At 37.9% G+C, this 24,370-nt stretch overlaps 1 protein-coding gene and 1 long non-coding RNA gene across 2 annotated transcripts in view; one reads left to right on the forward strand and one right to left on the reverse strand.

Moving 5' to 3' along the window:
• Window positions 1–15,094, forward strand: part of lhfpl3 (LHFPL tetraspan subfamily member 3) — a 214,834-nt gene extending 199,740 nt beyond the window's left edge. Inside the window, exons 3-4 of the mRNA XM_073066650.1 lie at window positions 5,425–5,450; window positions 12,719–15,094. Coding sequence (XP_072922751.1) covers window positions 5,425–5,441 — 17 coding nt within the window. The 3' untranslated portion in view covers window positions 5,442–5,450; window positions 12,719–15,094. The remainder of the gene's footprint in view (window positions 1–5,424; window positions 5,451–12,718) is intronic.
• LOC140738803 (uncharacterized) overlaps window positions 4,172–24,370 on the reverse strand; it is a 37,956-nt gene continuing 17,757 nt past the window's right edge. The window contains exons 3-4 of the long non-coding RNA XR_012101459.1: window positions 9,953–12,799; window positions 4,172–8,377 (exon numbers count right to left, since the gene is read on the reverse strand). This is a non-coding gene — a long non-coding RNA (uncharacterized lncRNA). The remainder of the gene's footprint in view (window positions 8,378–9,952; window positions 12,800–24,370) is intronic.

Below are 24,370 nucleotides of genomic sequence, written 5' to 3' on the forward strand. Positions count from 1 at the left end.
GTTATTTAAAGAAAAAGTAAAATAAATTAAAAGCTTTAAAAATATTAAACAATGAATGAGTTTTCCCCAAAGCTCTACAGACCCCATTAAACTTAGCAAGGGTTCCTTAGTGTGAATGCTGGGAACCTTAGGAAGTTAGAGCTCTGTTGTTGGACTGTATAGGCGGTCCACAGCAGAGCATGTTAACATTAAATTGGCAACTCATGGTAAGTTTAAGACTCTATATTTGGCATTAAATGGATCAATAGTGTTTAAATGACATTTGGAGCCATCAGCACTTAATACTATTACTGGGCAATTCAGAAATGAATGTATTACATTAGAAAAGGCAAATCAGAAATGAATTCTGCACTTAGGATCAAGAGGGAGCAGAGAGCAGTTACCTTGCCGAATGATTGAGCACTGAAGATACGCAGGCCTTACCGCTCAGAGACTATTTTAATTTACAGTTTAACAAATCGAAAATCACCTGAGATAGCGTACTTTTCAAATGAATATTAATGTAACATGCAAGCACACAAAAGATTTTTTAAAATTATCTTCTCATGAGGTTTGGGTGCCACTGAGAAACCCAACCCATCTCTCCAGAGTTACCCTTTGAGATGGTGGTGATGAGCAACTTTCTTGAACTGTTGCAGATTTTCTGAAGACTCTGTCACAGAACTGTTGTGGGGAGCTTCAGAATTTTTGAGCTAGCGACAATGAAGGAACCGCAAGTGTTCTAATCCTACAGTGCTTTGACAAGGTGAAGCTTGAACTAGTAACACTTGCATGTGGCACTATGGGGGCTGATAATGTGGGGGTCACAACTGAAGAAACTCTGATGAAATGTAACTGTATCTTGTAGAGATACACACTTCGGCAATTCTCCTTTGGTGGAGAAGGGATTAAGTATTTAGAAGGATTGGGTACCTAACTAGTGGGCTGTCTTTATCCTGGATTCTCAGTGAATTTTGCAAGAGGTGCGCTCTTCTAAGCAAATATACTGTATTTATCTTCTTCTTGCTGTTAGAAAAACTGTTGAAAGGGGAGATTATCATATCAGTCTCTTATTTTTTATTTGGACTGGCACTTGTGGGGTGCAGATGTTACTTAACACGGAGGAGTTCTTGCTGCAAAGTTATCCAAGTCTTGCTACATGTGGATGTAAACATCTTCACTAGCTGAGAAGCTGGAATTTAACACACAGATCACTAGAAAAGATGCATACTTCAGACCTTACGGTGAAAGACGTGATGAAGAGATGGGGTCTGGAACATACTTCAGGTAACGTTGCAATCATGTGCTAGGGCTGGCCTCCAGTATTTTCCTTTAAACCACTAGTAAGAGGAGGCTGCTCCAAGAACATCCACATTATGATGGTGGATTCATGAATATGAAGGAAGGATTATACAGGGACAACTATCAATATAGTTGTGGTAATATGGAGCTGTGTTAGGTGGGTCAGAGAAGATGAAGGCAAGTGAATTTTTATTTTGTTTTACTTTAGCTTAGTAGCTGATTCAGCCAACAACATTCTTAGTGATGAGGGCAGCTTGGGCATTACATGTGCTGCTGAGCCATGCAACTCTGAGGGACTTGTGAAGACACCCAACCCCAAAGTAAACCTAGTTCAAGCTATCTTGTTTGCCTTTGTTAACCAGTGCTTCTTCCCAGTGTACTTCATTCTAAAGAACCACTATTAACTGAATGGTTGTAGATGACCAGAAAGAGGTAGCCTCGTCCAGATCTGACTGGATGCTATGAGAGTACAAAATCAGGGATTAATGTTGAGGTTGCTCAGAAAAATGCCATTTTCACTTTACATTCATCCAAAGGGTGTGGGCTTTGTAAGCTGAGCCAGCATTTAATTGAACCTAGTGAACATTAGTGAACCAGGTTTTCATTGGAGTGACTCTGATCTTCTAGTTAAAATAAATCAGGTTCTACTCAATTGCCAGTTTTTACCTATGTACCACAGGAATTCAGAATTTCCAAGCCCCAAACTTCCATTTAGCTGATTGCCACTAACAGGATAACTGCAGCTCCTTTTACCTAAATGTAGTTTCACGGTGGAAAGCAGATTTCTCGACGTCTGGCCCAGCCCAAATCCAACAGCAAAAGCTGGATAGAGAGACGAGCAAATAGGGCAGCACAGTGATAAGTTGCTGCCTCTTAGGTCCACAGACATGAGTTCAAAACTATTGCAAAGTTTGTATGTTCTCCCTGGACCTGCATGGATTTGCTCCATGAGCTCCAGTTTCCTCCATTGATCATTTTAAAATAACCTTCATGTAGCTGAGTAGTGGAATCTGGCGGAGCTGATAAGGGATTTTGGGAGAACTGGACACAGGAAAACCAGCTTCTTTGTCATGGGTAAATATGGAAGCAGGCTAATTACATTGTTAAATTATGTTGATTTTAATTAGGAATCAATTTTTTATATTTTATAAAAGTGTCAATATTTTTATTAATGGAATATCCGAATCCCCTTAACAGCCAATAAATCTGGGGAAGGGACTTAACCAACTCATAAAATGGTGGGAGGGATTGCTGGCTTTGATTGGAAAAACCTTTCTAACACAGTAATGAGCCCTGCCCAATAGCTGGGAAACAGCTTCCTGGTAAAAGGTTACACGTAGGGTTTTGCTCCACAAGATGTCTTTGTTTCTAGGGTATTGGTAAGCTTGGTATGCTCATTGGTCAGGGAAGATTCAGGCCATTATGGTCCAGCAGCTTATTATCTCATTTCATAAGTCATATGAGCAGAATTAGGCCATTCGGCCCTCTCAAACTACAGTAACTGCCTCCTTAGGTTCCTTTACCTTAACATTCCTAATCAAACCTGGTTTATTACACAACACCCAATCCAGATTTGGTGTTGCCTTTATTTATTTATTTATTTGGTTATTTAGTGGGCTCTGCCACAATGTGCTCTAAAAAGTTATCTTGTAGGCATTCTACAAATTCCCTCTCTTGGGATCCAGCTCCAACCTGACTTTTCCAAATTATCTGCACATTGAAATTGCTCATGACTATTGTAAGTGCCCTTTTTACTTTCCTTTTACATATATCTCCTGTTGTAATTTCATTCTTACATCTGGATACTGTTTGGAGTTGTATAACTCCCATCAGGATCTTTTTACCCTGCAGTTTCTTAATTGTACCCAGAAGGATTCTACATTGTCCGATCCTACGTCACCTCTTTCGAAGGATTTAATTTCATCTTTTACCAACAGAGCCACCCCACCCCTCTAGCTACCTGCCTGTCCTTTTGACACAATGTGTATCCTTGGAAGTTAAGCCCCCAAGAGTACATTGACTGTACCCTTTTCCTACATGCTGCCTGGCCTGCTGAGTTCCTCCAGCATTGTGTACATGTTGCTCAGATTTCCAGCATCTGCAGATTTTCTCGTTTGAAATATTCCCTCCTGCCTCCAGATCTCTGGCTTTCAAGTTCAATAATGAAACCACCGTACTATCAATCTTAGCAGTACAGTATATACATGCAGTGCTAGGCAGTGTGTCAATGTGTTAGGAAATAATAAACAGTCAGGCCAAATTTTAATATTCCTTTCAAGGTTGCTGCTTGTAAGTGAGTAGTTTGAGTGGCAGGAGAGCTGAATTAGTCCCACAATGCACTGACTCCAAGAAACACTTTTGACCAACAGATTCAACGAACTGGCCAACATTTCAGTTTGATCAAACACAACATATTAGAAGAAGAAACTTCTTAATAAAGCTAACAGATATCTTTTGAATTTGGGAGTTGGATCTGACTGTTTTATTCTTAAGACCGTCTAATTGATAATTTCGATTCAGTTTAACGGTTAATTGTCTGTATTTTAAGTAGCTCTTTATGTAACAGTTTATTATGTCTCTTAGTGGTCATAGTATGTATTTAAAAAGTTCAATGTGTACCCTAGTAGTTATATTGGTATGATTCTTGGTGTTGCATTATTTGAATAAGAACTATCTCATTGGTTGACTCTTATCTATGAGTTTGAATGGTATTTTTCTTATCCATGGGTATAAAAAGAGCTGTACCATGAGGTCAGCACCATCTTAAACTTAGCAATTCAGTCTCTTTGTCTTGTTACTAGTTACTGCTCCTATCGCTGTTTCAATCTTTGTTCTTTCAATGCTTAAAAAATGTTCATGAAGCAACAAGTTTTCAAAATTCAGAGTTCAAAGTAAATTTATTATTAAAGTACATATGTCACCATATACAAGCCTGAGATTCATTTCCTTGCGAGCATACTCAATAAATCCATAGAATAGTAACCATAGCAAAAATCAATGAAAGACCACACCAACTTGGGTGTTCAACCAGTGTGCAAAAGGCAACAAACCATACAAACACAATTAAGAAATAAAAAATGATGAATAAGTAAGCAATAAATATTAAGAACATAAGATGAAGAGCCCTTGAAAGTGAGCTCAAATGTTTTGAGAACATTTCAGTGATGGGGCAAGTTATCCCCATTGGTTCAGCTTGATGGTTGAGGGGTAGAAACTGTTCCTGAACCTGGTGGTGTGATTCCTGAGGCTCCTGTACATTATTCCTGATGACATTAGTGAGAAGAGAGCATGTCCTGGGTGTTGGGGTCCCTGGTGATGGATGCTGCTTTCCTGTTACAGTGTTCCATGCAGATGTGCCCAATAGTGGGGAGGGCTTTCCCTGTGATGGACTTGGCTGTATCCACAACTTTTGGCCTCATTCCTGACTTCAGATAAAACTATTATGAAAACATCAGAATCCAATATGCAACATGCTATGCAAACATTACTAAGTAAGATGAAGTACCGCCAATCTTTATTTGCACAGGAGTGATCTTGGTGTAGATGGCGACCAGTTTTGACTAAAATCTGATGCTACAGGCAGACTTTTCATTTGGGAGATACAAGAAAGAAGTCAGGGTCAAGCAAGTTTCAAGGTAGTTAATATGACAAGATAGAAGTAAAAAAATACTTATTTATATCACAACAGAAATACTTAGGTTAACATAACAACTAACATGTTCTTAAGTTACCCAAAAACACTTTACAATAAATGAGTCTTATTACATAGTAATGTAATAATGCTCAGTAATTTGTTTTCTAGATGCTGGTTGAACAATAATTATTGAACAGGCTATCATGGATAATTCTTCTTCTCAAATAATGTATTTTTTTGAAAAAGATCTTTTGCATTTAAAATTCAAGTTCATTATATCATTTAAATGTATACTGTACTTCTAGATTTTTCAATCCAATTTATAATAATGGCTTTGTTCTATCATCAATTTAGAACAGCCCTGTTGTTTTGGACTAGCAATGACAATGTTACTGCTGAAGTCAATAAGAGGTTCTGGCTATTTGTAATAATTTTAAAAGTACTATTAAAATTCAGGCTGAAGTTATGGGTAGGAAATAATTAATATTTTATATCTCCTTATTTTGCAGATGATGGAAATGCTTAAGTAATTAAGGTATGTATTTTACGATTTTGTTTCTGTAGGTTTAACCTCAGTTAGAAGTAAATATTGCACTATTTTGCATGTTATCCATGTGATTACTTTCAGTCTGAATGAATGACGGTCTCTATGCCTGGTTCACCATGAATAGAGTAATTGCAAGTGCAAGATCTATTTTGGTAAACTACTGGGATGTCTGAATGATTCATTCTGCCAGAAAACTTAAGGTCGTGTGAGGGCTAATTTGTCTTAGAATTTAAAAAAAAATTTAGGCAGGGTATCTTTGTATGAAACTTAAGTTTAGAACATAAAACATTACAGCACAATACGCTCTAGCCCACAATGTTGTGCCAAACTTTAAACCTATTCTAAGATCAATCTAACCCATCCCTCTTACATAGCCCCCACCCCCCCCCCCCATTTTCTATCATCCATATGCTTATATTTAATTATTCTTAATATTCATATCTGTACCACCACCCAAAAACTTGCCTCTGGAATGCTCTCTCATATTACAAATCTCTGCCTATCCACTCTATGCCTTTTATCATCTTGTACACATCTATCAAGTCACCACTCATCCTCCTTTGCTCCAAGGACAGTAAAGAGTGTTAGGATAGGTAGTATTCTGGAATATATTTTATTATTTGTTAATTGTGGTAATATTCCTTAAAAGTAGCTCACGCAACTTATCATCATAAGACATGCTCTCTAATACAGGCAATATCCTGGTAAATTTCTTCTGCACTCTTTCTAAATCTTCCATACAGGCCATTCTGAACAGTCAATCCACAATCAGGATTGATTGTCAGGAGCTAATAAAAATAAGGCGGGGCAAGCGGAGTGGCCATTCTTGGACAGCATTAGAGTGGTTATTTGGGGCTTTGGCTCTTCAGGGCTTCAATGAAGAGAGGAATCCATTAGAGAAGACAAAAAAGCTGTAGGTAGAATATTCTCTCCCCCCCCCAACAGTTTGTTTTTTCTTCTTTATAGTTATAGAACATTACAGGCCCTTCAGCCCACAATGTTGTGCCGACCATGTAACCTACTCTTGAAACTGCCTAGAATTTCCGTAGCACATAGCCCTTTTTGCATGGAAGTCGTGCCTAACAATCTTAGCGTTTTTCCAAGGTTACCAGAAAGTTGAAAGAAAGGCAGTGTATGTTGTTGACATGGACTTTAGCAAGACTTTTGACAAGGTCCTGCATGGGACGTTGGTCAGGAAACTTCAGTTGCTTGGCATTCAACATGAAGTAATAAATTGGATCAGACATTGGCTTTGAGGAAGAAGCCAGAGGGGGGTAGTAGTTGGTTGCCTCTGACCAGAAGCCTGGGACTAGTGGAGTGCCGCAAGGATTGGTGCTGGGTCTGTTGTTGTTTGTAATCTATATCAACGATCTGGGTGATGATGTGGTTAACTGGATCAGCATATTTGTGGATGACACCAAGATTGGGGTGTAGTGAAGAATGAGGAAGACTATCAGAGCTTGCAGCGGGAGCTGGACCAGCTGGAATTGAATGCATACAGGTGTGAAGTGTGGCACTTTGATAGGATGGGTCTTACACTGTGAACAGTAGGGCACTAAGGAATGCAGTAGAATAAAGGGTTCTGGGAATACACTTCCATAATTCACTGAAGTGTCTGGATGGGTAAATAGGGTCGTAAAGAAAGCTTCTGGCACATTGGCCTTCATAAATCAAAGTACTGAGTACAGGAGATGGGATGTTATGTTAAAGTTGTAAGACTTTGGTGAGGCCTAATTTGGACTATTGCGTGCAGTTTTGGTTACTTACCTACAGGAAAAATGTAAATAAGATTGAAAGAATACAGAGAAAATTTACAAGGATGATGCAGGCACTAGAGGACCTGAGTTATAAGGAAAGATTGAATAGGTTGGGACTGTAATCTTTAGAATGCAAAAGATTGAGGGGAGATTTGATAGAGGTATACAAAATTATGAGAGGTATAGGTAGGGTAAAGGCAAGCAGGCTTTTTCCACTTAAGTTTGGAGAGACTGCAACTAGAGGTCATGGGTTAAGGATGAAAGGTGAAATGTTTAAGGGGAATATGAGGGGAAACTTCTTCACTCAGAAGGTAGTGAGAGTGGTGTATGTGAGCTCAATTTCAATGTTTAAGAGAAGTTATTTAGGTACATAGATGGTAGGGGAATTGAGGGCTATGGTCTGGGTGCAGGTCAATGGAACTAGGCAGATTAAATGGTTTGGCATGGACTAGAAGCACAAAAGGGCCTGCTTCTGTGCTGTACATTTCTGAGTCTATCCTTCCTATAAAGAGGCAACCAGAACTGAATACAGTATTTCACCATTATCTAACTCAGATTTTATAGATCTGCAACATTATCTCACAGCTGTTGAACTCAATTACTGAAGGCCAACTCACCATATGCCTTCTTACCAGCCCTATCAACTTATGCGGGAACTTGAAAGGATCTATGGACATGGACCCGGAAATCGCTCTGTTCCTCCAGACTGCTAAGAATAGTGCGTTAGTCCTTTACTCTGCTTCAAATTCAACCTTCCAAAGTTGAATCACATTTTTCCAAGCTTAATTCTCCATCTGCCATTTCTCAGGACTGACTTTGTATCCTGTCAATGTCCCCCGTGTGATCACAATCTTCTACACTATTCAGAACACAACCAACCTTTGTGTCATCTGTAGACTTACTGATGCACCCTCTTCCAAGACATTTATCTTCCTGATGAATATAATTCATATCCCTAAGATTTAGCAAAGAATTAAGTGAACAGACCCGAGAATGCAGAAATGTCACCTACCATTGATTTTTGAAATGTGAAACAAAAAGTATTTGTAACCTTGACTCCGTTTCTCTCTCCACAGATTACACTTTAGCCACTTTAACTTGGTACTAGAAATACAACAGTAGCTTGGGGTTCTCAAGACCCACTGGAGGATCTGGGATCTGCAGGATTCAAAGTCAAAACACAAGCAATGAACATTGAGAAATATGTTGAGGAGGCGGTGGCCAGTAATCCTGTAAATCTTTGAGATCTGTGAGATCATAGCTGATTTGTCACCTAACCCATTATATCCCCTAGCTTTTCCCCATATATTTTCATAATTTATCAAAATTAACAATTCATCGCACATCAATTATTATTTGCTGGTCTTGCAAGTGACAACAGATTGTATACAGGTTCCTAGCTTCAGCCTTGAAAGCCAAGTTTTGCACTGTCCTTAATAACTTGTAAATTTTTAATTAAACCATGAAATATGTTTAAACTCTAGGTGATACAAATAATTTGTAATCTCTTCTTTGACTTTACCCCTAAGGAGTCCATAACTCATTCTGGATGCATTAATACTGCATTCTTACTAAGACCAAGATGGCCCTCTTGAGATATGGTGCTGGGTGTTACTGCTCACAGAGTAAGCTTGGACATTGAATATGAGTTTGTGTTGGGAGGGTTGTTGGTTAGACCAGAAAAATTCAAATTTTAATGGAGATCCACTGCATTCAGAAATGCAGATTGGATTTCAGACTAGTATCTTACCTACTAACAGCTCAGATTTAATTTTAAATTATCTGGAAGGTCTCAAACCCTGACTTTACAGCAGAGACAAGGCCATTACCATTTCTTTTGATACAGTAATTTTACCAAGTACCTACAGTTCCTTTTACAGACAGTATACAGTGCTGCCAGCATGAGCTGGTAGGGAAGGGAATGTATGATTTGTTTTGTAAATAGGTGGCAGTCACAATGGTTGCTTTTCCCAATGAGGTTTCAGTGTTGCTAAAACTACACTCATTCAGGTAAACAGTTAAGTATTTTATTATGCATATCAATTGCCACAATATGTCTAATTCCTGATCTACTCTTGTAGCCACAATCCTTATTGCATAGCCAATTAAATTTCTGGTGACCTGAAGAATTTGTCACTGAAAATGAATACATGTCTGGCTGTGGTGGTCATTATCCAGTACTTGGGATGTGAATGTTTTGTACTTACAAATCCATATCTAGATTTTGTTTCAATTTTGCTTCTTGATTAGTGCATATATCCTCATTTCTTCCATTATGAGAGGAAGATGACTGATGAAGTAACTGACATCGGTTATGTCAGTGATGCATTGGTTACTGCCACAAGGAACCTATCTCGTGAATGCAGATTTAACTCCAGCAAATCACAATTGTTCTCCTTAATGTAAGATACAAATCCAATCAATTGTTTTTAAAAAGCAAAAAGAAAAACTGTATGGTAGTAGAAGTACGCAGTAGGTCAGGCCTGGTCTGTGTTTTAGGTCAATGCTTTTTACCTTTAAGGACATTTCAAGAGATGAAACTGCAACTTAAATAATTTCTTCACACATACCATTTCTAGAATTTAGTTTCCAAAACTGGAATGACTTCCTTTTTATTCTAAGGGTTAAGTAGCCTGACAGAAGGAAGTTTCAATCTAATTAGTTGTAAATTTCTCAGCTTTTCATTTCTGCAATTTAACACTCAATTTTTAGATACACTTGTACTTCTCTTACCATTGCCCACTTACACATTGCATTGTTTGTATGTTTGCTGCTTGGCTACAATATCCAGGTGTTGTAGTGGCTCACAATAGAGGAAGTCCTTGTCAGCATCATATTAAAAGGAAAGTTAAGGACACTTGTTAAGTATACTATCATGAACACATGTAATTGCAACAGATTGATTGGAAGGGACAAGGTTAAATATATTTATACATACAACTCACAAGCAAGCATAGTAGATTTATCTTCCATGATCTAGCTATCACTTAATGGACACTAATAGTATCATTCCAGAATATAATCTATATCCATTACTTTCAAGACTTCATCCAATGCATTTTATCAGCTAAAGATGGTGCGTAGATTAAAACAAGAAAAAACACCCCAATTTTATAATCTGGTAGAATGAGGCTCAAGAGTTATTCCACCTTCCCTTCTGCTGCCATCAAGAGTCTTGCCTACAAAACAATGGAAGGGATGTGCACACGTTAGCCTGTGAATTGGTCCTCGATTCAGATTCCAGACTTCCCTTCAAATGGGAAGGGACCAAAGTCAATTCCAGTAGTAATTTCAAATTCATACCCAGTGGCTAGGTTCTATCCTTTTGTTTTTAAAAGTGATACAACTCAAAACAACAAATGTTGGAAGCAGGCAACAGACCAGTGATAGTGGAGAAAGTCCATGTTTTTGTTCAACATCATACATCATATCACAACAAAAAAACTTGAGCAAGGAATGACCCAGTTAGGAAGGAATATGAAATGTACTTAAAAGAATTAAAAAGATGGAGGTAAAGAAGATACAGCTTTATCTACATTGGAAATTTAACTATTCACCTTTGCAGCAAACACTTGGACACAGTGAATTGATTTTGTATGCACTTTCAGGAAAAAAAGTCACTAAAAGATCTTGTCATCAGTACATGCCTTGTCATGGAGGGGAGATGTATGCACATTGGCTGCCATATTTTCTACGTTAAAGCACTGCCTACATCAAGTGTTAGAGAGCAGCTGGGACATTGGAGGTTGTGAAACTTGTTGGTCTTCCCTTGGTCTCAATTTCAAAAAGACATGGAATACAGTGAAGTTGTTAATATTTTTTATTACTGATTCAAACAAGTACATTTGTATACATCTGTAACTCAGGTTGCACAGATATTGAAAGAGACATTTACAGACCTTAGATAAAAGCATGACAACTCAGCTCAGCGATGGAAATAAAATTTAACCTCCATCCTTAAACAAGTTGTATAGATATTGTATTGTCAATGACTGCACCTAGATCAGTTGCTCAGTGTTCCATTTAAAAAATCTAAAGTTTTAAAGACCGCCTGAAATTTTTATCCTTAAACATCTGTTTCAGCTTTTGTGGTTAATAATGTTGTCAAATAACATACAGTACATGGAAAGCTGCCCTTGATTAGAAAATTTGATGGATCTTATTAGTGGCAGGTGTGGTATATGTTGCATGTTGAACAATATTGATTATGCATTAAGTGTTTCAATTTTAAACAAGTGTGTATGCATTGTATAAATTACAGCTTTATCCCACTGCCACCCTTGAACACTTCACAAAAGTTACTGTTATGCAGATTCTGCATAACATTGTTAAAAAAGGACTTTGACAAAATAAACAGCAAACCTCCAGATGCAGTGGTTAAATGCATCACTGAAAGTATGAGGTCCAAATGATCAGTATCAGAATAGACAATTGACAATTACAGTGAAACCTCAAATTTCCATACTTCAGATCACAGCATTTTGATGTTTTGATATGCTGTGTAACCTTATGTAATACAAGGGAAGTGCAGATAGTACTGGGGATCAAGACAGGTCAAATGAATAAGGACATGGCTGATGGAATACAATGTGGAAAAAGTGCTATTTGTGGATCTATGAAAAGATCGGTGTCCTAGAGTCCAGGCAGCAGGCTGAAGAACAAGATATAACCCAGTCTTATAGCTCAACACTACCGATTGTTCACGCTGGAATAAAGTGGTAACAGAGTTTAGAAGTAAAAAGTCTTCTAGCTTGATCTCAATTAGTTTCTACAATGAATTGTAAAATGACTATTTTAACCAAAAATAAAACCATGGGAATACAGGGTCCTTGTTTCTCTCCAATCTCCCCCCAAAAAAACTAATTACAGTCGGCCCTCCTTATCCGCAGTTGATTGGTTCTGGGACCTCCCGCGGATACCAAAAAACGTGTATGCTCAAGTCCCTTATATAAAAGGGTGTAGTCCTCCCATATACTTTAAGTCATCTCTAGATTACTTATAATACCTAGTACAATGTATATACAGTTGTTATACTATATTGTTTAGGGAATAATGACAAGAAAAAAGTCTGTACATGTTCAGTACAGACGCAACCATCGTAGCTCTTCTGGGAACGCTGATGCCGCCTTGGCATCAGCCGATGCCGATTCTCCCATGATCTTTAAGTTCTGAGGCTGTAGCGCTTTACATAGCTAGCCAGCCATCCCTTACTAGCCTTAAACTCCTTCCTCTCGCTCACAACACAAGTGGTGAACGAACGAGACGCGAGGCGAACAATGCTCAACTTCTGGGTTTTCCCAATCCGCTGTTGGTTGAATCTGCGTATGGGGAACCCGCAGATAAGGAGAGCAGATTGTACTCAAATGTATTTTGATTGTACATTTCTAAAGACAATATTATTACAAACTACTTTAAAATGAACTGCTACAGGTACATCTTGAACATCCGGTTGATATGTAATGATCAATCTTTGTTTTCTTCTCCCCATGCTAACTTCAGGCAATTAAAACGATAACCGCTTATTTTATCCACACCAAATTAAAAAGGAAGCTCTACTGAAGATCTATCCGTCAACTATTCCTGCAAACCAACGAAAAATGGAGTAAATTGTAACAAGTTCAAGAGTGAACTGTGGATTTGCAAATGTGCTATCAGCTTGAATGCCACAAAAGATCAGTTACTTTGTTTTGAGTTAGAGTCTAGATATTGCAGAGAAACGCTCTTCCAGAAGAGAAAACACACCTACTTCGAGGTCAATTCTCTTAGATGAACAGTGCTGTGAATATTTTGTATACATACAGCAACAAGTTCAACAGATGAAGGTTTGAAATCTAGGTTTTTGCTCTTTTCCAATGATTGGATTTTGTATGGTTGTTACAAATGTCAGAAGATTAACTTCATTGTCTCTTTGTGTAAGTAACCCAATGGCTTCTAATATCACAAATGCATTTACATTACATCCAGTATGTTCTACAATGTAGTTGTATATTTTGGTTTGTCACTCCATGTCTGTAACCTTGATTTTGCTTAAAAACAATTTAGAGATCAGCCTACCTCAATGTATTGTGAAAAATGTACATTTAGACTTGTGACATATTTTGACAAATATTAGAACTTACTCAAATGTAAACATTATAGTGTTAAAAGTTATTCATGTTATTAATGGTATTTCAGAAACATCTATGTAAGCTTTGTAATACAATACAACCACAATTTAAAAAATTTCTACAATAAAAAAGTTTTATTACCAGCCTTAATACTATAGCCATATTTCGGCCCCTTAAAGAACTTCATCTAATCAAGGATGATGCTACACTTACTAGTGCAATAGTTAAGGGAATGTATAAATCAAAGCAACAACACACAACAAAGTGTTGCTATACCAGATCATTAATGGTAGGAAGACTGGAATACAAATTACATGTGAATATTAAAATTCTTTATTCCCACCTTAGCAAAGTTAGCAGCCCATGTCTTCCCTCAAAATATTATGCAATCCAAAAAAAAACTATAAACAATAGACCACTTTATAGAGTTGCCTACAATAGATTATAAACAATTGAAATATAACAAATAAGATAATTGATAGACCCAGATTGTAGAGACTGATTAACTGTGCTTCCAGTTGTTTAATGGGAATTGGCACAAGATAAACTTGTTCACATCTATGTAATGGCAAGCAGAACCAGAGAAAATGTGATGGAAATTATATGAAATTTTTTTCCCAATGCAGAACAAATACACATTACAAAACTTCAGGGCCGTTAACTTTAAATAACATCAAGACTTCTGCTTGTTAGATTCTTAATCTTTCAATGATCATGCCATAACATTTGCCTATTATACAGTTCATTATGATAGGTTGTGTATGTGCTGTTTACTTGTATCCCTTGAGTGACAGTTATAAAAACAATGTTGCTGTTGTCCTGGTGTGATGTGGCAAACTGCTGTATCTTGATCATTAAAAAATTCATTTAGACTAGAATCCATAACTAATTTTCTACTAGAGAGCACATGACTTGACATTGTGGATCTCTTTTGTTGAGATAAAATTAAAATTTGTTGAAGCATGGATAATTAAGAGGTCTTCAAACCCATCTTGCCACCACAGCAACTAATGATACTTCAACTGGGCAGAAAGATTTAAGAATGCATTACAAACCTTCAATGTTCATGTAGTTTAGAATTAATTCCCCCCCCCCAAAAGTAAAACTCATTTAATCTACCACTAGTCAACTTCTTGTACTCAGCTCAACCAAATAACTTTTGCATATCTAATACACTTGAGACCATTGCTTAAAAATTTAAGTTTTTTTTATTTTTAAGTATCATCGTCTGTAATACAAGCATTCAAAGTTGTGTTCATTCCAAAGCCACAAATCATTTTCTTTCTGTACTATCCTGGAGGTCAGGTAATCAATTCATTACAGAATTTAGACTAATAATGCAGATTTTTAGTCCAAATTTAATGTCACATTTAACTTCAAATATCACTTTTGTAAATGGGCAATTAGATTAAGTATATTTAACTAAAAATTAGAAGCCTTCAAAGTTGTGCATGTTTTTGTTTGAAAATGTGGGAAATACCAACTGCTATAATATTGACCTGTAGACATTGTTCTTTGCTGAATGTCTGTTTTTCCAGTGTTTTCTGTTATAAGTAAAGTAATGTGTAGATGAAATCGTGACTGCCATATTACTTTATCGTTTCTTTCTTTGAGCTGCATAAAGACTATAAATTCTTGCTTCCAGCAAAACTGAGGGCCTCCCGACCTTGCCCTTCTCTACATCCATTTCCACCCCCCCCCCACAAGCAGCTTTTGTGCAAATGCAAGATAGTTTATTTAAATGATGAAAGAAATTTGAAGGTGTTGCAAATTTTACCCAAGTCAACGGGGGGGGGGGGGGGGGGAGGAGAGAGGGGGGAAAATAGCATTTAAAGAATTTTAAAAAATCAGGGAACATTCATTCACAACTTCTTGAAAGTTAGTCAAAGACGAGTATGCATGTCAAACATCCTGAATTTATCAGTTATATATATTATTTATGTAGAGAAAGAGGCAAGACAGGTTATCACACTACTGGAAAATGACACTGTAGAGGGGTAATGGGGGGTGTAAACAAAGAAATGGCAGGTGATTCTTGAAAGATCACTACCAATCCCTCTCCAATCTCTTTAGCTACCCTTTTCAGAACCCTGTGGTGTAGTCCATCTGGTCCAGGTGACTTAGCTGCCTTCAGTCCATTCAGCTTCCCAGGTATCATCTTAGTACATACCCAGCTGATCAAAACCCCACTATAATTGTTAATATACTCATTCACCATCAATTATACCAACTATTATCATGTGTATCATATTTAGTGGTGTAGTGGCATCCACACTGGACTTTGAGGCTAATAATCCCAGGTTTGAATCTGACCGGCTCCTTGCATGTTTTCCATCCATGCTGGGTTAAGAGTCAAGCTAGCAACTCTGCCTCAAAAGAAAAATAGACAAAAATTCCAAAAGGATGGCAAGGTTTCCACCCAATGCGCCACAGGCGTGGAAAAGAACAATTTTAGTATCAGAACAGTAGAGCACAAGAACAAGCCCTTCAGCTAAACTAGTTAGTAATCAAATGCACAACTAAACTAATTCTTTCCATTTACATAATGTCTATATCCCTCCATTGTCTGCACTTGCTGTGCAAAAGACTTGTCCCCTCAAAATTAAAAGGATTTATCAAAAATAGACATGCAAAATAATTTTGAAATGTAGAATACAGTAACCTATTGGCTATTGGCTATTAATTACTTCTGTCAATAACCCACATATTAAATTTTAAAATGTTACATGGCAATGTTCTTCTAACTTGTAATGCCTAGTGTGCGCAAAAATCTTGCTGTGCAATTTTTTGCCCAATGACAACACTCGCGCACTGAATTTCTAAGCGGAAGTAAACCTGAAGTTATTCCAAGGATAATAAACTACCGTCTAGTTTGCTGTTCATTGCTTAAAAGAAATAAAATAACGAGTCTTATCTCTCTCATTTCCTAGTTTCAGTATTGTACTTAAATTTATTTCTCGTAGCTGCACATTCCTGACTTCATGAGGTTTTGGTGCAAGTTACTGTTTCATTCAGCCATTCTGCTTTAAATGAACTAGCAGTTCTTTTGCACTTCACGCCCTTTGCTTCTTTAGAATTAGGCAGCGAATCAATAATTTCTTCAATAAAAGCAGTATAAATAAGCCAACTCTAAAATCTGTGAACAAATCATCACAAACTCCACACAGTCAACACCATCTGCATCAGAAACCAGAAAAGGAAATGTAATTGTGTATAATCATGCCAATGAGGTAGAGGGTGACAACCTTGTGTGCAGGTAGCAAAAGATGCGAGGGAACACTGTTACATGGTAATACATTTCTTAGTGAACCAGGTGAGCTTTAATGGAGTGTGGGACTAGTACTAGGAATTCTGGAACACAGCCCAGGCAAGTTTAAAAAAGTGCATAGGAAACCATCTGGTGAGCTAAATGCCAACTATCAACATTTCTGAATGCTTTTGCAAATATTTGAAAGATGCATTGGTAAAAACCCACTATTGGTGTCTAATGTTAAAAGGGTAGCAAACTGCAAAGATGATGGCACATCAAAAGATCAATTTCTTAGTAATCCCTCAAGACCAAAAAATAGTGACTTCCACTTCCCTTGTGGGTTTTGGGTTAGCTGATGATGCCAATGTGCTTTATTTTATATGCTGCACTGCAAAGATTAATAAGATTAGAATTAAACTCATTTTAGTTGATATTTAGAAAAATTGTTGATATGAGAATTTGTAAGCAATTTCACAAAAGGAAGCCTGTAGATTGGTAAATAAGATGAATAAGGTGTATTTTTACATCTCAGTAACATCCCAAAAGTAAATGCAAATCTGGATAGAGATAGAAAACATACAGTCAAGTGAAAGCAAGCTAATGTTGAACTTCTGACAGAAAAGATCAAGTCCTTGTGGACTTCAGGAGGTCTTAAAAAGCAAGTGGGATAGCTTATTTATGTTTCTTTTAATATCCCCTAGTCAGAGAAAGCTCCATTAGATCTTTGTCTTATTAAACAAAGCAGGAAAATCAGTTAGCTTATATGAAGGAAATATTTATTGAATACATTTAGATAGGCACTAGGAAAACTTCATAGTAATCAGAAACCAGTCATTTGACCCATTTATTGGAATTTTTAAAAAATTTTTGTGTTGCAAATGAGAAAGCAGCGGACAAAGATTTACAGAAAATATTTGCTGTATCAGTTGTTAATCTCAGGATAGAAGGTAAATTTGTGTGCAGAGATTTGACCTACAGAAAGCTATAAGCAGTGTTGAGTAGCTTTGGATGGCAAGATCCAACAAGTAGCATGCTACAGGCATTTTTTTAAATCTTACAATTCATATACGTAAATGACAGATGAAGATACTGGAAACTGGGAGGGGCCAAACCTGATTACACTACAGAAGAGAAACAAGTTAAAGAGTGAGCAGAAACTACAAAGAGGATTTAGATTGATTTTTCAAAGATTTTGCAAATAGTTTGTAAAGTTCTAAGATGCAAAGGGATCTGGGTATTCTAGTGTAGGATTTGCAAGAGGCTAATGTTATGGCACAGCAAGCAATTAGGAGAGCTTAATATTTGGTTTGTTGCTTGGGAGCAGAATAGAGATGTAGGGCCATAACACCAGTAATATTAATTAACCAAAATAGAATCCATATTTTCAGTACCTCACATTTAATTGCCCAATCCGTGAAAACTGGGTCACATTAGAGACTTTGACAATGTCCACAGTTTAAACATGGGTATGTCAATTCACACATTTTCCAGCAGATGGTTCTCTATAAACACTGTTCAAAGATTTACAAAAAACAGGCAGTTACCAGTTAACATTTGGCAGGGAGGAAATCCTTTACCAACAGGAGTTCCAGTCTATAAACAGAATTAACAGTAGGCCTAGTAGTTCAATGTTTCATGAGGAAATTTTAAAGATAGACCAAGTTTTGTGTAGCTGACATAATAAATGTTCAATTTATTTTATTTATAATTCCAAAGTTACTTGGACCAAAGCTTTGCCCCATTATGGTGCAGCTTTTCAGTTCTTCATCATATCAAAATATTCTTTGATTATTAAATTTGCATGCAAAAAAAGAATTGACCTAGCAGCATAAAGGAAATTCCAAATGAAACTATAAGTGCTTTTAACATCAAGGCAGCCTGAACCACCCTAAAAACCACAAATCATATAACCATATGTTGGAGGCCTGTTTGAAAAGATGTTTGGGCTAAAGACAGAAAATTCTCTCTCATACTGGAAGCCAAGGCTTCATTTCCCTTTTTGCTGGAATATGCTTATGATAATCAGCACCAAAGACAAGCATGAAGTGTAGTTATCCCCTTTTGTTCAAGAGCCTGATGGTTGAGGGGTAGTAACTGTTTTTGAACCTGGTGGTGTGAGTCCTGAGGCACTTGACCTTTCTACCCGATGGCAGCAATGAGAAACTTGCCCTACATTTTTCCTTTAAGTCTGCACCTCTCATCTGAAATACATGGCCTCTAGTGTTAGACATTTTTACCCCGGGGAAAAAAATGCCAGCTGTCAACCTCACCCTATAGCTGATACCCTCTAGACCTCTTCCTGCACTTTGTCCACAGCATCTACATCATTCTTACGTGGCAACCAGATCAAATGCAACACTCCCAATGTGCCTTGACAAGAGTTTTATAAAGCTGCAACATATCTTACAGATCTCTGAACTCAATTCCTTGATTAAAGCACACCTGGGTGTGCCAAACCATGTCTTTACTGTTTTGTTTTGTAACTTCAAAATGCTAAACTAATTCAAAGGAATATGCAGTGTGCCTGAAATACAGGTATAACTTCATCTTTAATTGCATGTCGTCATTTCACCAACTGATATTTGCACACCTCACTTAATATATTTTACACACATCATTTAAAATGAACAATGCTTAATCAACCAATAGATACAAGATTCAAATTTTAGCAAAGTATTAAACATAACATTTCACACCTTTTTAAACAGTGCAGCCACTTTGAGAAGTATGGACTCAGACCCCAAGATTACTCCGTACTCCATATTATCACTGTTTTGTCCCATGTATCTTAAACTTCTGGATGAACCTACCATGAAAGGTCTTAACCAAATACTGTCCAATAATCCACTCTAATAGTTTCCCAACCATAGTCTTGCCAATCTATAGTTTCCAGGATTATCTCCATTTCCCTCTTGAACAGAAGTGTATTTGCCAATAGCCAGGCCTTTAGGAGTCCACTTTTGGGTAGAGGACAAAGATATACAAAGTTCTAAGCCAGGCATGGGCAAACTACGGCCCGGGGGCCATATGCGGCCCGTTAAGCTTTTTAATCCTGCCCGCAGAACTTGATGAAATTATATTAATAAACCTTGTAACGTTTTTTCCCCGCAATTCTGGCATTTTCCCAATAGATGACACACTCTATATACATTGACCTTTGTTGAGGTGCAGCGTATTATTCCACATTTGTGCTTTACTCTTTGACCTCTCACCCCTTCTGTAAAGATGAGTGGAGCTAAGAAAAGAAAAGTGGATAGAGAATGTCGAGTGTTTAATAAGGAGTGGACAACTAAATATCTTTTTACCGAACACCGATCAACTGCTGTATGCCTGATATGCCAAGAGACTGTGGCGGTTTTTAAAGAATATCAGCTGTCACTTTGCCACAAAACATGCCAACTATGCTAGCAACCAGTCAACGAAAGAACGGGAAGCTAATGCTCAGAGGTTGGCAGCTAATTTACAGGCTCAACAAAATTTTTTTCACCGTCAAACTGCCATTCATGAGTCAAGTACCAAGGCGAGTTTTATGCTGTCATTCAAATTAGCAAAGGCCAGCAAGCCTCTGCCTGAAGGAGAGTTTTTAAAAGAATGTATGGTGGAGACAGCAGGTGTATTGTGTCCGGAGAGCAAAGACAAATTTGAAAAAATCAGTTTATCACGCAGGACAGTGACTCGCCGTGTGGAACTGATAGATGAAGATATAACCAGCGACTTAAATAAAAAGGCAGAGTCGTTCACGTTATATTCATTAGCACTGGATGAAAGCAATGATGTAAAAGACACTGCTCAGCTCCTCATTTTTATCCGAGGAATTAACAATACTTTTGAAATAACGGAGGAGTTTTTGACAATGGATTCTCTGAAAGGAAAGACACTGGGAGAGGACTTGTATGACCGGGTGTCTGCTGTCATCGAAAATATGAAGCTCCCTTGGAGTAAACTTATCAACGTCACCACAGATGGATCTCCTAATTTGACAGGGAAAAATGTCGGCCTGCTGAGGAGAATACAGAATAAAGTGAAAGATGAAAATCCTGACCAGGATGTTATTTTCCTTCACTGCATCATCCACCAGGAATCTCTATGTAAATCGGTATTACAGCTGAATCATGTTGTGAATCCTGTCGTAAAACTTGTCAACTTTATACGTGCAAGGGGACTTCAGCACCGTCAGTTCATCACGTTCCTGGAGGAAACTGATGCGGATCACCAGGACCTACTTTATCACTCCCGTGTCCGCTGGTTAAGTTTGGGCAAAGTGTTTCAACGAGTATGGGAACTCAAAGAGGAGATCGGTGCATTTTTGGAGTTACTGAGGAAGGCCGGCGAATTTCCTGAGCTGAGCAACAAGAGCTGGCTTTGTGACTTTGCGTTTGCTGTGGATATATTTTCACACATGAATGAACTGAACGTGAAGCTACAGGGGAAGGATCAGTTTGTGCATGACATGTACACAAACGTGAAAGCCTTTAAATCTAAGCTGGCTTTTTTCTCCAGGCAAATTTTGAATAAGTTATTCACTCATTTTCCCACACTAGCCACGCTGGAAGAGGCCGGCGCAAATGTGAAAAAATACAGCGAGTCACTGGATGTGCTGCACAGAGAATTCTGTTGTCGCTTTTCTGATTTTGAAAAAATTGACAAGTCACTTCAGTTGGTGGCCTGTCCCGTCACAAGATCCTGAAACAGCACCAGAGGAGCTACAGCTGGAACTGATCGACCTTCAGTCTGACCCTGTCTTAAAAGAGAAGTTCAACTCTCTTAAACTGAATGACTTTTATGCTTCACTTGGTAAAGAGGTGTTTCCAAACCTCCGGAGGACGGCACAGAAGATGCTGGCGTTGTTCGGCTCGACCTATTTGTGTGAACAGGTGTTCAGCATCATGAACATCAACAAAGTCAGCCACAGATCCAAGTTAACTGACCAACACCTCAGATCCATCCTGAGAATCGCCACAACAAAACTAAATCCAGACTTTGATGCGCTGGCTAAAAAGGGAGACCAACAACACTGTTCCCACTGAAATTAAAAATAAGTTTCTTCGTTGTGTTATGTAAAAAATGCATTTGAAAATATTTTTTTCAATAAGCCTTACATGTTACATGTCATTTCTGTTAAGTGATGGACATGAGTAGTGCGCAGGTGCACGTACGTTCTCAAAATAAAAAATGCGCTCCAGATCAAATAACGCGCTCCGCATACTGGCGATCTGTCACTGTTCTGTCCTTGTGCTGGTCGTTGTTGAGTTTTGGCACAGGGGACAATTGAATAAGAAGGAGCAGGACAAGTAGACCTGCATCTCCTACCGTTTTTGAAATAAAGACAGTCAGGAGGAGAGTGATGATGATAATATCTTGAAGGATAACAGAATTTTCAGTGCTTTAAAATGATAACTGTTACTATTAAAAAAAGCCATATTTTATTCATTTAATTTTCAGTGTTTTAAAAGTCATTTCAATAAATAGCTAAATACCATGGGACTTCAAAGACAGCTATTTTGTTGTAATGCATTTGTTCATTTTCAATTGAAATTAAAGCACATGTTTTCTACATATCCCATGATATTTTATTTTCTCTTATGAGGTGTATTACTAAAACACTCCGTCCATCTGCTCCTGGTCTGGCCCCCCTGTCAAATTTTAGAACCCTTTGTGGCCCACAAGTCAAAAAGTTTGCCCACCCCTGTTCTAAGCTCAAAGTAAATTTATTATAAAAGTATGCATATGTCACCATTTACTACCTTGCAGGCCTTCACAGTAAAGTATGATCGATGAAAAACATTCACAGCAAGACAGACAAAACAACAATTTGCAAAAGGAAAAATATAACATTCAGAATATAATATGTAATTTGCCCATCGCCACAATAGGCACCATCTCAATGGCTCTCTACCCAACCTTGGATCACCTGGACAATACAAATACCCATGTCAGGATGCTGTTTATTGTCTACAGCTCAGCATTTAACACCATTATTCTTACAGTCCTAATTGAAAAGCTATACAATCTGGGCCCGATTATCTCCCTCTACAACTGGATCATCGACTTCATAACTGGAAGACCACAATCTGTGCAGATTGGAAATAACATCTCCAGCTCGGTGACTAACACTGGTACACCACAGGGATGTGTGCTCAGCCCACTGCTCTACTCTCTACACCCATGACTGTGACAGGGCATAGTTCAAATGCCATATACACACTTGCTGATGATACAAACATTGCTGGCAGAATTTCAGATGGTGACGAGAGTGCGTACAGGAACGTGTACCAGTTAGTTGCAAGGTGTCGCATAAACAACCTTACAATCAACGTCAGTAAAAGCAAAGAACAATTATACTTCAGAAAGGGTATGTTGAGGGAACTCAAATCAATCCTCAGAGGGATAAAAAGTGGGAAGAGTGAGTAATTTCAAGTTCCTGGATGTCAATATCTCCAAGGACCTAAAGTAGACATAGCATATTGATGCAGCTATATTTTATTATTAGGAGTTTGAGGAGATTTAGTCAACTAAAACACTCAAACTTCTACAAATGTACCATGGAGAGCATTTGGACTGGCTGCATCACTGTCTGGTGTAAGAGTGGGGGCACTACTGCACAAGATTGAAGCAAGCTGCAAAAACTTGTAAATTAGTCAGCATCATGTTGGGTACTAGCCTTTGTAGTATCAAAGACATCTTCAAGGACTGGTGCCTTAGGAAAACTGTCCATAATTAAGGTTCCCCACCACCCTGGACATGCCCTTGTCACTCTGTTACTGTTTGGACGGAGGTACAGAAGCCTGAGGATACACACTCAATGATACACGAACAGCTTCTTTCCCCTCTACCACCTAATTTCGAAATGGACATTGAACCCATGAACATCTCAGTTTTTAAACTGTTTTGTACTACTTTAACTATTTCATATATTTTTATACATGTACATACTTAATGTAATTCAGTTCCCCCCTTATATTTACCATGCTTTTCATTGTACTGCTGGCATAAAGTTAACAAATTTCATGATATAAGCCTGTGATATTAAACCTGATTCTGATGTACAGTCCATGTGCTGTGGAATCAGTTAAGAGGTGACCTGAGTAAAGCTATCTGGATCATAGTATTCACATCTTCTGCTTCTCTCAATATCCCAATAGGCTCAAAGACTTATCCACCTTAACATTTTAAGAGATCCAACACTACCTTTCTTGTAAGGTCATATGTCCCTGGAATATTAACACACTCCACATCTTGCTCCTCAGTAAAGATGAAGTACACAATTTGCATCTTGCCCATGTCTTCCACTCCAAGCACAAAACTCAAAAGTAAAATTATAAAGTACAATGTTAACATATTACCTTTAGATTCATTTTCTTACAGGAATTTACAAGAAAATAGAACTTAGAAAAACTATAAATGCAGACAGACCAACAACCAACTGTGCAAAAGACAAGCTTTGGAAATGAAAAAACTGACAAAAGTTGTAGAGTCCTTGAAAGTTTGTAGCTCAATTAATTCAGAATAGTGCTGATTGAAGTTATCCACACTGGTTCAGGAGCCTGATTGTTGTAAGTGAGTATACATCTAGTGGTATCCAAGGCTTTTGTACTTCATTCCTAATGGTGGTAATCAGAAGGGACCATGGCTTGGATAGTGGGAGTCTTTGATGCTGGATGCTGCTTTCATGTGGGAGCTTCCATGTAAATGTATTCATTGGTGGGGAGGGCTTTGCCTCAGTCCTGTGCTCCCTTTTGTCCTTGACACAGGTATAGAAGAATGCCTTGGGATCTTTTGTCTTACTTGCCAATG

Source organism: Hemitrygon akajei, chromosome 14 (assembly GCF_048418815.1).
Source record: "Hemitrygon akajei chromosome 14, sHemAka1.3, whole genome shotgun sequence".
NCBI lineage: Eukaryota > Metazoa > Chordata > Chondrichthyes > Myliobatiformes > Dasyatidae > Hemitrygon > Hemitrygon akajei.